General features: G+C 37.9%; 1 protein-coding gene across 1 annotated transcript in view; it reads right to left on the minus strand.

Annotated features, from left to right (window-relative positions):
- Nucleotides 1-1,193: 1,193 nt before the first annotated feature.
- Nucleotides 1,194-13,041, minus strand: part of gclc (glutamate-cysteine ligase, catalytic subunit) — a 40,450-nt gene continuing 28,602 nt past the window's right edge. Inside the window, exons 12-16 of the mRNA XM_079855509.1 lie at nt 10,654-10,758; nt 10,408-10,489; nt 9,289-9,401; nt 6,892-7,012; nt 1,194-3,911 (exon numbers count right to left, since the gene is read on the minus strand). Coding sequence (XP_079711635.1) covers nt 3,730-3,911; nt 6,892-7,012; nt 9,289-9,401; nt 10,408-10,489; nt 10,654-10,758 — 603 coding nt within the window. The 3' untranslated portion in view covers nt 1,194-3,729. The remainder of the gene's footprint in view (nt 3,912-6,891; nt 7,013-9,288; nt 9,402-10,407; nt 10,490-10,653; nt 10,759-13,041) is intronic.

The raw sequence follows: 13,041 nt of genomic DNA on the forward strand, positions 1-13,041 counted from the left end.
GCTGCTCTCACGTGGAACCAGACCTGGCCAATCACAGCGCTGCTCTCATGTATCGAGCGCATCACGTGGTCCATTTTGAAGGGAACTGCAAAAAAATAGTAGGATTCAATTATCATATTGAATTGTGACCCTATCATTATTGATTGAAGGGAACAATCACAGCGAAAGTGCCACAGATGTCACGCAGACATGTCATTTTTTTTGTCTTTGGTTAATAATTATTCTTTTTATATAGATATTGTAAGTTCCCCCCACGCTCTTGTGAATGTTTATGGTATTTTGTTGAACAAAAATGTCGGTAAGCATTAAAAGACGGTCATACATATAAGTGATCTCTGGTCTATCTGGATCATAGTTCAGTGTGATGACTCTTTATGATGCAGAGATACAAAGTCCTATTATTTAGCATATAATATTTTAAAGATCCTCTTAAAGTCCCAGTGAAAGTGCTTTGAAACTGACAGCATTATTCAGTGTGTTGACAGAATTTCCACTTATACAGGAAGACAGGGCGGGGCATATCGAACAGCCCCTCCCCTTTTAGTAAACAGCCAATAGCGTTTAGTTATATCACAGTTCGGGCTGAGCCGTTGAGTTTGTTAAAGCTGCAGTTTCCTCCTAATCTTGAACTGTTTCTCCTCCTAATCTCCTCCATATATCTTTATAATAAAGGATTCTGTGCAGAACTCAAACGAGTCTGATACGTTTTCTGTTCTGCGACTCGCTCATATGATCCGCTCTGTGTGTCGTGTCTCTGGATCGAAGCTTCGGCGGTTCATGTGACACTATCGTCAAACCAGACTTCATTCGCGCAAATGGAAAGCGTATTTACACTGTCTGAATCGTTCCCTGTCCATATAGTGGACTATATGATATTCACCATGTAGAAAATAGAAAATATGTGAACAAGTGACCAACAGCTGCGGCTTCTGTTTATAATGTAGGGGGCGGAGCTTCAGATTCCAGAGAGCATTTGATTGGACAGAATATCTAATGAGAAGCTGAAGTGCAGAGTGATGTCATCAAAATCACTGATCCATATTGGCAGAAAGTGAAACGAAGTTCTGAATAAATCATCTAAATATGATTTTTGAACAAACTAGTGTATAGACAACACTAAGGCTAACATATTCATACTAAAAGCCAAAAAAACTCATTTTGATTTCATTTGTGTTATCAAGTCAAGTCAAATATATTTGTATAGCGCTTTTCACAATACAGATTGTATCAAAGCAGCTTCACAGTATTAAATTAAAATAATACAACAAGGTTTGTTTCTAGTGGAATTTATTGATTGATAAAATTAAATTAAATATCCCCAACTGAGCAAGCCAAAGGCAACAGTGGCAAGGAACCAAAAAACTCCATCAGGACCTAATGGAGAAAAACAAAACCTTGGGAGAACCCAGGCTCAGTCGGGGGCCAGTTCTCCTCTGGCGTTTATGAACTAGAGGTCGGATTTAACTGTAAGATTAAAAATATTATATGAATGCCTGGCTGAAGAGATGCGTCTTTAATCTAGTTTTAAACTGGGAGAGCGAGTCTGAGCAACGAACAGTATCAGGAAGGCTATTCCAGAGTTTTGGAGCTAAATGTGAAAATGCTCTCCCTCCTTTGGTGGATCTGGATATCCTAGGTGTGACCAAAAGCCTCGAATTTAGTGATCTTAAAGAGCGCGATGGATTATAGGGCGATAGAAGATCCGTTAAATAGACTGGAGCTAAGCCGTTTAGGGCTTTATAAGTCAGTAGCAATACCTTGTAATTAATACGTGACTTTATAGGTAACCAATGTAGAGATGATAGAATAGGTGTTATATGATCATATTTTCTTGATCTAGTAAGAACTCTGGCGGCGGCATTTTGGACTAACTGTATCTTGTTTATTGAGGATGCAGGACAACCAGCTAATAAAGCATTACAGTAATCTAGTCTCGAGGTCATGAATGCATGAACTAGCTTTTCTGCATCAGAAACTGATAGCATGTTACGTAGCTTAGCAATGTTTCTAAGGTGGAAAAAGGCTGTTTTTTTAACATATGAAATATGATTTTCAAAAGACAGGTTGCAGTCTAGTATAACAGCCAGGTCTTTTACTGTAGAGGATAAAGTAACAGGACATCCTACTATGTTAAAGTTGTATTGTGAGAGGTTTTGTGGGCGGTTTTTTGAACCGATAAGTAGTACCTCTGTCTTGTCTGGATTTAATAAAAGAAAATTGCGCGTCATCCAATCTTTTATATCTTTAACACACTCTGTCAATTTGGATAATTTAGCGTTTTCATCTGGCCGTGATGAAATAAGGATTTGAGTGTCATCAGCATAACAATGGAAACTAATTCCATGTTTCCTTATAATATTTCCAAGTGGCAGCATATATATTGAGAATAACAGAGGGCCTAACACAGATCCCTGCGGCACTCCATAGTTTACTGGAGTTATGTAGCCTCTTTAGTAGAAACTGGGTTATCCTGCAGTTGTTGTCTTAGTTTAGATGGCGATGTGTGATTATGTAAAGTTGTAAGTGCACTCGGCCTCTTATTTATTGCTCTCTAGCTCCACAGAATATAATGATATCCTGATCAACACAACAATGGGGACTTCAAGCATCACATTTGCAAACGTTATACATTATTTCACACAATCTACAACAGTCAATACACACGATTAACATCCTGACATGGGAACGTTATTAAGAGATCTTATATAATACAGCCTTCCTTCAGGCCCGTCCGAGGATTTTAATAGGCAGAATAGTGTGAACACTGGCTATTGCAATGCTTGTACAACTGTAAATAAGACCGACATCAGTACGCAGTGTTTTACACAATGTTTAATTTGTTCATTGATAAGTTGCACAGCAAAAGTCTTAATATATGTTCAGCTTTTATTGCATCGATAGCTGGCAGACACTGTCAGCGACTGCTAATGATTTAATGAACTATATTCCATTTAATGAATTTAAAGAGTTGCAGATACAAGGCTTGAATGATAGGTCTAGAAAAGGCATTGTTGGCCACTCCATAAGCTGAAATATGTACAGGAATCACTTTATTTCAAGACATATACAGATATTAAAGCTAACAAACTACAGCATAATGTTAATCTAATTCATTTATCCATTACTGTATTAAAAAAGGCCCTCCGCGCCCTCTAGTGGAGGACAGAGCTCAACACAACCGCAAAACCTCAACTAACATGATATAAATGAAGCGGTCCTTCAAACAATAAAATGATCCGACATAATTTGTTAGTGAAAAACACAATGCACTGCACACTTCTACGGCCTTCTGCAATTAAATTCCTACATGCGTTTAGTAAAGGAAGAAGAATCAACAGTTTCATCCATTAAAAAAAAGAAAAAGAAAGAAAGTACACTTGTTAATGCCTGATGAAGTACAGTATTTACATTTCGACAATGAAAATATTACTAATGTACAATTTTAGTGTTTGCTACATTTACATAATCTCTCACACACTCAGACCGGAGTGAAATATGTACACATTCGGGTACAATTGCATCATGGATCTGTTTAAGCTATTAAAATAATTTGCGAATAATAAAAAAATCTGCTATTTACAAATTCCACAAACCTTTGGCTGGCCTCAGCAATCAACTCATGCTATTTTAAATAGAAGTTTTAGTTATTTTCAGGACTGCCGTCACACACTTGGTCTTTCGCTCTCATGCAAAGGAGCTGTTTTTATATTTCTCTCTGATTTGCAGGCTTTATTTCCCCCTGTTCACCGGCTCTCCGATCAGCTCGGGACACTTCTCCTCCCCCTTGGCGATCCGGTCGCACTTGTGCAGCAGGTCGTAGTTGATTTTGTCTGTAATGACACTGTCCTGCTTGTACTGAGGGTGTTTGGACACAAACTCCCTCATCCACTTCGCCATAGTCATCAGCTCACCTGAGAACAACACAAGAAAGCCAAAGCAAACGTGAGCAAAATCATCCAAATAATCAATCTGCACAAAGATAATCAAGTATGTCATTCTTAAAGTACAATAATATACAAATGTCGGTAGTAGTGTTGTCAAACACACACAAAATGACTAAATACCTTTAACTTTAATTGTAAGGATTAATCTCCATTTAACTTTTACAATGAAAACCGTCCAGCGTTTGATTACTTTCATTACTGTAGTTTTTCCTCAGGCGAGTAGTTTATCCGTGTTTATTTCAGTTCACTCTTAATTCGGTTGTATTTATTTGTGCTATCGTTTACAATTTGTTTATTTGTTCTTATTTTATTATTTTATTTATCTGGATTGTTCTATTTACTTTTTTTGTGGAAATGTAGTTTAAAGCCCCATAAAGCCTCCATTGTTCTGTGTGTGAGATATTACGACAAACGTGGCCAAATTATCAAAAACCTGAGCTGATAAATGATCTGAACGGAGGTACAGTATTTACAGCAGTTTTCCCTGTGGTATGGAATATCGACATTTTTCAAGATATCATATTCAAGTGGGAAATTCCAGTATCGTGACAACACTAGTCGGTAGTTTATGTAGATGAACAATGTTCACTCGTTCTCTGTGTCACTGCTAAAGTCTGCTGGATGATGACGGCTCCATGACTCTCATGAGAACAGCAGTTTCTGTCAGTTTTCCCCTCCATTTGGACTAAAACACGGTGTTCGTGATCATCCAGTTTGAAATGTTGACTATAAACAGTTTTTTTCCAGATTCTTTCCATATTTGTGATGATTTGCAACCTTTAGTGATCTTCACTGAAACTGAACGTAACTCACTCAGTAAACATCTACTCTGAGTTCTTCACCCGGGAACGATACTGCTCTAAAATGACTATAGTGACCAAAAATGACTAAAAGTTTGCTAAGAAGTATTTCCTACTAAAGCAAGGTGATATTTGACTGATTTGATTTGATTTGATTTGATTTGAAAACAACAGCCTTTTCCCAATTTTTTTCCGCTTTTCTACTCTATCCTCCTTAATCCTGATGATCTCACTGCGCGTTGAATTATGGGAGGCACTTCCGGTTTGGGGAACTTCCATTCAAAAACACTGAAACTAATCATTTAAAATCATATGGTTGCCCTACAAATAAAGCTGATCTGTCAGTTTCCCTTCATGATTTATTTTCAGACATCGTGAGAATAACGTCATACTTGGTATTTTAACGTGACGTTATAACGAGAATATCTACGGCAAGAGCTGTTTTCAGTCGCTGCTTCTTTTCCTCATGATTATTTTCTTTTTTCCCTTTACAATCCGCTGTAAAAGTATGAGAAAGGCCAATATATACTCCACATTTGTGGACTGTTCTCCCGAATTTAATTTACGATATATTCCATTAATAATTCACTGGAATGCACGAAGAATCTCGTTATTCTCCTCAAATCCTCACGTCTGTTTCCAGGTTTGTTTTCACAGGTAAATGCAATTTATAATCTGTCAAAATGACGGAAATCACTTTAAATAGTGTCACGTAATGCTGAAGTTAATGAACATTTTTGATTAACGCAACATAAGTTACATAATACAGATATACAGTATATTACTACAGTGATATCTAACCGAAGACTCGAGCTTTGGGGTGATTTGGTCTGTTGAAATCCCTTGTTGATGCTTTTACACTTTTAAATGTCCTTTTAATGTTGGATGGTTGAAGGGTGAGTAGATTAATGTCATCTCACTGTGACACTTTTAACGTGTTCATAGAGCGAGCCTTTCACTGATTGTTTACAGCTTAACGGAAGTTACACCCATAATTCACGCAGAGCATCATGGGGCGCAGGAACAAGTTTTCTTGAAAGCCCATTTTGCCAGCAGTTCAGAACCCTTTAACAGTTAGAAACTACACATGATTGTACAGAAAAAACTAAAACTGTGTTTGAAAAAACAAAACACACTATCTTAAATAAATAAATCAGCATAAGTTAAAAAATCTAAATGGATAGCACACAGAACTGACACCATGGGCGTCAGTTTGGTTTGAAATGTGCTGGGGACAGAGACAGAGGACAGATGTCCTGTTGCCTGGTTAGAAAATATGTGGAATAAGGGCTGCTTCCGACTAAAAGTTTTTTTCCTAGTCGAGTAGTAGGCTAGTTGTTCATTTAAGTCATTCGTGGACAAATCGCCCCTTTATATTAATTTAATTACTTATATAGCCTACAGGATAATGAGCTTACGCAATATAGCCGCACTCAAGCGCACAACCTCACGCATAAAGCTTGCCACAAAGAACCGGTAAAAGTAATGATTATGAATACGTCTGAATACGCTGTGAATGTGAATGTGCATTATTCGCTGAGTTTCGGTTCATTTATGAGACGAACTCCAGTTCACTCGCCGGCGCCTCCATGTCGTGATTCTGCTATATTTACTTCTTATTTATTAAATCCAGGCAATTGGTTCATGAAACATTGATTAAAATTAAGATATAGTTAATACAAAACGAAATTCACTTTAAAGAAAGGCAGCTGTTCTGTTTGAGGTCTCTGTGAAAGTTTTAAAGCAGTCTTTTAGTGCCGCTTTCAGAGCGCTCACGTCCGTAACCGAGAACTGACACGTTGTTTTTTCCCTCATAAATGCGAACACGGAAAATAAAATAAAATGAATATTATAATGTTTTTTTGTTGGGTCAGACAATGATTACCACATTTCTCTCTCATATTGCTCCTCACAACCACTGAAAACAGTCAAAAAAATCTAACCAAAAGTCAAATGAATATGGACGGAAGTTAAAAGTGGTGGGTACAAAATGACTCATGACGAAATCTGGTGGGTACGCGTCCCCCCCCCGTCCCCCCCGAAATCGAAGCCTATGACTGACACCATCTATAACACAAACTGCAGAACTTGATTGCAGAAATCAGTGTGGAAACACTGCACTGTGATTAACTCAGACATTTGCATACCAGAGGCGCGCTTCTTAATGAGTTTCAGATAGTTGAGGATCGTGCACCGCGTGTCGACGTCCACCTCCATGTTCTCCAGGTAGCTGTTCAACATCGGGATCAGCCCGTGAAACACCCCTTCCTGAACACAACACACACACATCAGACAGAGGAACACACTTAAAGATGGGTGAAACACCCCTTCCTGAACACAACACACACACATCAGACAGAGGAACACACTTAAGACGGTTGAAACACCCCTTCCTGAACACAACACACACACATCAGACAGAGGAACACACTTAAGACGGTTGAAACACCCCTTCCTGAACACAACACACACATCAGACAGAGGAACACACTTAAGACGGTTGAAACACCCCTTCCTGAACACAACACACACATCAGACAGAGGAACACACTTAAGACGGTTGAAACACCCCTTCCTGAACACAACACACACATCAAACGGAGGAACACACTTAGGCCTCGTTTACACTGCAGGTCTTGATGCCCAATTTTGATTTGTTGCCTTTATCCGATTTTTTTCGACCGTCCGTTTACACGTTCTTTCAACTCTGACCCATATCCGACTCATGCGTTTACACTTGCCATACTATCTGAAACATCGCGCATGCTTAAAGGGTTAAATTATCTTGCACAGATGGGCGGACGTGCAATATGCTTCATGCTCTGCGATATATGCGAAGTTCGCCAAACATCACCAGGGTTATGAGGCGGAGGAGGACGAACAGTGCCATCATTGCACATGTGCTTCAGTTATTGTGTGTGAGAGAGATCTCAGGACTGGCGGGAGCAGATTGGACTGGTGGCGGGCTTTAAGAGCAGTGGGTCCAAATTTATTTATCCATATTTATTTATCTATTACCCAAAATCCAGTATTAGTTTTCCCCCACTGTTCATAGGCCTGCAAACTCCATTTTATAGCTAATGCTGTGAGATTTTATGTTAGTTTTATCTAAATCATAAAATAACCTCAACTAGTGCTGCACGTTTAATCATATCGCAATCGCGTTGTCAATCCTAAGCAGTTATATGACAAAAAAATGCTGCGATTTTTTTAAATAAACAAATTTGGGTTGTTAACGCAATTAATGCAGCATCTGTTAATTTTTGTCATTCTTTGGCTAGTGTTACATAATCCCTCTCTTATTCATGCAAATGTTTTTAAACCATTCATTCGCGACAAGACAAAAAAAGAGCGCGCTGCCTGTGAATGTCCTGACTGTGACACACAGAAAGACTCGCGCTAATATCGTGCGTGCGCACAAGACAGCCCAGAATACAGTTCTCTTTCGCGCTTGAACGAACAATAACACACAATTGTGCCAAAATGTCTTTTTGTCGAGTATCTTCATAACATAAGAGCAATCTTATGATGAACGTGAAGAGTTGTGACTCGTGAGAGAATGAGGCGTGTGAGATCCGCGTCTCTGTCAGCAGCGGCTGCTCTTAAAGGGACAGTACACAGTAGCCACTAATTATCTCTGTCGTTAAAGTTAATCAAAGAACAAAGGGAACAGAGAAAAACACTCACTGCTCTTGACTAAAGAACTTCTGTAACTTTAATAAGGATTAGTGTATATATAATTAATAATTAATGCAGCGCAGACTGTTTGATAACTTTATTACATTTCTATTTATGTCCTCCCTGTTAGACAGGAAGGGCACAGGTAAATATGATTCTGTTTTAATGTACACAAGTGTACCTAAAATAAAAAGAGTTTAATATACAGGTTTGTAGCTCTTAATTTCTTTGTATTAATTAACCACTTGTAAACTTATGTTCACTTTTTTTTTTAATAAATATAGGATTTGTATTAAATATATATTCATTGAATCGATATCGAAAATCGAATCGAATCGAGAATCTAATCGAGAATCGAATCGAGAATCGAAAATCGAATCGAGAATCGAATCGAGAATCGAAATCGAATCGAATTGAGAGCTTGCGAATCGAAATCGAATCGATTTGTAACATCTGAATCGATACCCAGCCCTACATTCCTCTCCTACGACGACACAACGTTTCGTCGGGCCATCCGTCCCTTTGCAGAAGCGTGTCGGGGTTTCTCTCGTCATTAAACCGCGGCGACGTAATGCCTCAGAAAATCCGATCCGCCTGTTTACATGACAGTCGCAATGGCACATATCCGATTTATATCTGATTTATTTCCACATATGAATGAGGCCTGAAACCGATCTCGAAATATCCAAATTCATGCATTGTTTTCCTGTTTGATCTATGAGCAAAAAAACGGAATTGGGTCACATTCACTGACAGTGTAAACGAGGCCTCAAAGACGGGTGAAACACCCCTTCCTGAACACAACACACACACACATCAAACGGAGGAACACACTTAAGACGGTTGGAGAGCAGAGAAACACACACCTTCCCGTTGATGATGGTGTCGATGCTCATCAGTGTGAACTCTTCCCCGTCACTGGCGTCGCTCTCCACCCCGTTCTGAGCCGCGGACGGCTGGTCCAACACTGGGTTACAGCCTGGAGATAATCACAATCATGCAAGAAATCTTTAACTCAGACCTGCAGACTCACGAGAGGTGAACAAGCTGACATGTTTCGACTTCAGTAAACGGCTGTTCATCTAAAAACTGCATGAATAATTAATATTCCAGTGATGTATGTATGTTTGTTAGGATAGGACAATATTTGGCCAAGATGCAACTATTTGAAGATCTGGAATCTGAGGGTGGCAAAAAACGGAAACATTGAGAAAATCTCCTTTAAAGTTGTGCATTTATGTTGACGATTGTGCTGCAAACACTCACACAAATACATGTTTTATATATTTACGGTAGGAAATTTACAAAATATCTTCATGGAACATGATCTTTACTTAATATCCTCATGATTTTTGGCATAAAAGAAAAATAATATATTTGACCCATACAATGTATTGTCGGCTATTGCCACAAATATACCCGTGTGACATGTGACTGGTGTTGTGATCCAGGGTCACATTATTAGGAGCTTTAATAACATAATAATGTGACATCATTGTGTGATTATGTAAACAAACTGGTGAATCAACCGGTTCATTGATACAAACAGTCCGAAAGAACCAGTTCAGGGAAAAGAATCAGACTTCCCATCACTAACTAACACCCACCAACCCCGCAGTGGAGTGACACCGGTACCATTTAAATTCGCTTTCACAAATACAGGGATATGAAATGTAATTTCCCAAAAACAAAACTGTGGCAAGACTGTGAGCAAAAGAGTTAATGTCAAGTCCTGTCAACAGTGCAATTATAGATGTCGTTACAGAAATCAATTACATGCAGTTATTGTTAAATACATGTTTTTATATTGTACTTGTATGTACACAAGTGCACTGAAGCAAATAATTCATTTAAATGTGTCCATAGTAGTTAAAGACACTTAATATACAGTAAATGTGGACCCAGCATGCACCGTCACAAATATCACATGATATAACACTGATATAAATGATAATGACCTCCGTTTAACTTTACTGTCAACTAACCTTTAAAGACGTCCTTCCGAAAATAAAACATGCCTTCTTGCACGGCATTTCGCTTCTGGGCAACTTTCATATTTTCATCGACCTAAACCAGAAGAGTTGCAAAAAATTACAAAAATACAAGTGTCTTGCATGCACATTTCTACTTTTAAGAACATGCCAATTAAAATCATCCCTAGAATCACACTTTTTCTGCTGTGCATAAATCAGTTAAAATGCTAAACGTGTAAAACACACACACACACACACCTTTGATAATGGAATGAGGAAATCCAGCTTATAGGACAAGATCACACGGGTGAGAAGAACGATGAATACGACATAAGCAGAGTTCTCAAAATCTGTCAGTTGAACCTGTAAAAAAATGAAAAATGGTGTTACGTAATTATGCATTTCAAAACAAACCCAAAAATTTCACAATATCGGTCAAGATCATGTCATATTTCTGGATGGAGACAGCATGCTGTGCTATTGCATTTTGTATGAAATATTGAAGTTCATAAATAAGTGTTTTGGCACAGCCGGCCGAGTGGCGATACGCACTGCTCTATAATCGGATTTTAATATTAGCATGTTAAATTAGCCTTCGACGAACACACTGGGATTGTTTTCCTCATAACAGTGGAAAGAACTTAAAATACTCCGTCGTTTTTTGTCGTACATATTAGAGTAAGACATCATTAGAAACTGTAAAGGGTATCATTTTATTTTTATACTCTCATTATAACAACAAAATATGATGCTTTTGTAAAATAAAGAAAAAACAAGTACACACAAACAGCTTTATGCCGTCTGGGGCACTCACAAAACTGAACCGAACCTTTCTGTATACAAGCCTCATTCACTGTAAGAATTATACAGAAAGCTTGAAATGTGAAATTTAAATCGAAATCAATTATGTAATCCAATATGAAACCAACGAGAGGTTCAGAGGTTTATCATGTGTAAGAGCGATGAGTAAAGGACAAGTCCCAAATCCAATGGCACACTATATAAAAAATATAACAAAATTGCACAAACATGCATTGCTTCAAATGGCGTATAAATCTAGATATAAGGCTATATTAAAAGTAGTTCTCGCATTTAATGTGAAACTCGAGCTTAAGTCAGGTAGAAACACAATAAGTATGATGTTATTGGTGATGATAACACAATACATTTATTTGTAGCATTTATTTTTAAATATTTTTGGAATTTGATCATTTTCCACAGCACACCTGACAACCTACTACCAAAATAGTGGTTGGGACTCTGGAATTAAAATAGCCCCACATCATCACATAGCCTTCACCATACCTGGAGATTGGCATGGTTTTATTTCAGTTAGCCTAATAGCTGGTTTGATTTGCATTGAGAGATGATCTTATGGAAAGTACCCCATGCCAATCTCTAGGTATGGTGAAGGCTATGTGATGATGTGGGGCTATTTTAATTCCAGAGGTCAAGGGAACTTTATCAGGATGCATAGTATCCTGGATCCATGACGTAACTGGCCTTTAAAAATAAAAATCTGCCTGCCTCTATGGGAATTTAACATAGGGGTGTCCAAACTTATGCACCCTGTATTTTAAGGAAGAACATTTATTTATTTACGATACATTATTCATTCACAAAGAAAATTGGTGTCCTTAAAGGTTGGATTTTAGTTAAGGCATTAAGATCAATTTCCAAAAGATGATTTTTTATTCCTCTTTTTAGTCAACTTTAGCATGGGTGTCTAAACTTATGCATAGCACTGTAAATATGACAATATAGCTGCATATAGCTTGTTTGTCCTTATAGTTGTAATCTCTTGCACAAATTTTATGATGCAAGAAAATGCATATTTTAGTCCAAATTACTGTGTTTGCTTCTGATTCAATTCAAACACGCTCTCGACTACTGAAAGTAACGGTACTGACAGGAGCTCTTTGTGCCGCTGCACACATTTACATCTAATTGACAATGAAATAATCACCCAATTTCAGTGGCCTGTTAAATAAGGCTTTTATCCATATTGGCATGGGGTACTTTCCATAAGATCATCTCTCAATGCAAATCAAACCAGCTATTAGGCTAACTGAAATAAAACCATGACAATCTCTAGGTATGGTGAAGGCTATGTGATGATGTGGGGCTATTTTAATTCCAAAGGCCAAGGGAACTTTATCAGGATGCATAGTATCCTGGATCCATGAAGTAACTGGCCTTTAAAAATAAAAATCTGCCTGGCTCTATGGGAATTTAACATAGGGGTGTCCAGACTTATGCACCCTGTATTTTAAGGAAGAACATTTATTTATTTACGATACATTATTCATTCACAAAGAAAATTGGTGTCCTTAAAGGTTGGATTTTTCCTAATTTTTTTAATTAAGGCATTAAGTTCAATTTCCAAAAGATGATTTTTTATTCCTCTTTTTAGTCAACTTTAGCATGGGTGTCTAAACTTATGCATAGCACTGTAGTTATTCTATAAATGTTACATTAACAGATGCATGAAATACTCAGTGGTTCGTGATTTATTTTCATGAATACAAAAAAACGTTTCAAAAACATTCCCACACACACACACACACACACACACCCTGTATACGTCTAAGCTTGGCTAAGCACACAGTCAGTGGAGTCGCGTCGGCTAGCATCGTTTGGCACACA

Source organism: Squalius cephalus (genome assembly GCF_949319135.1).
Source record: "Squalius cephalus genome assembly, chromosome: 21".
Lineage (NCBI taxonomy): Eukaryota > Metazoa > Chordata > Actinopteri > Cypriniformes > Leuciscidae > Squalius > Squalius cephalus.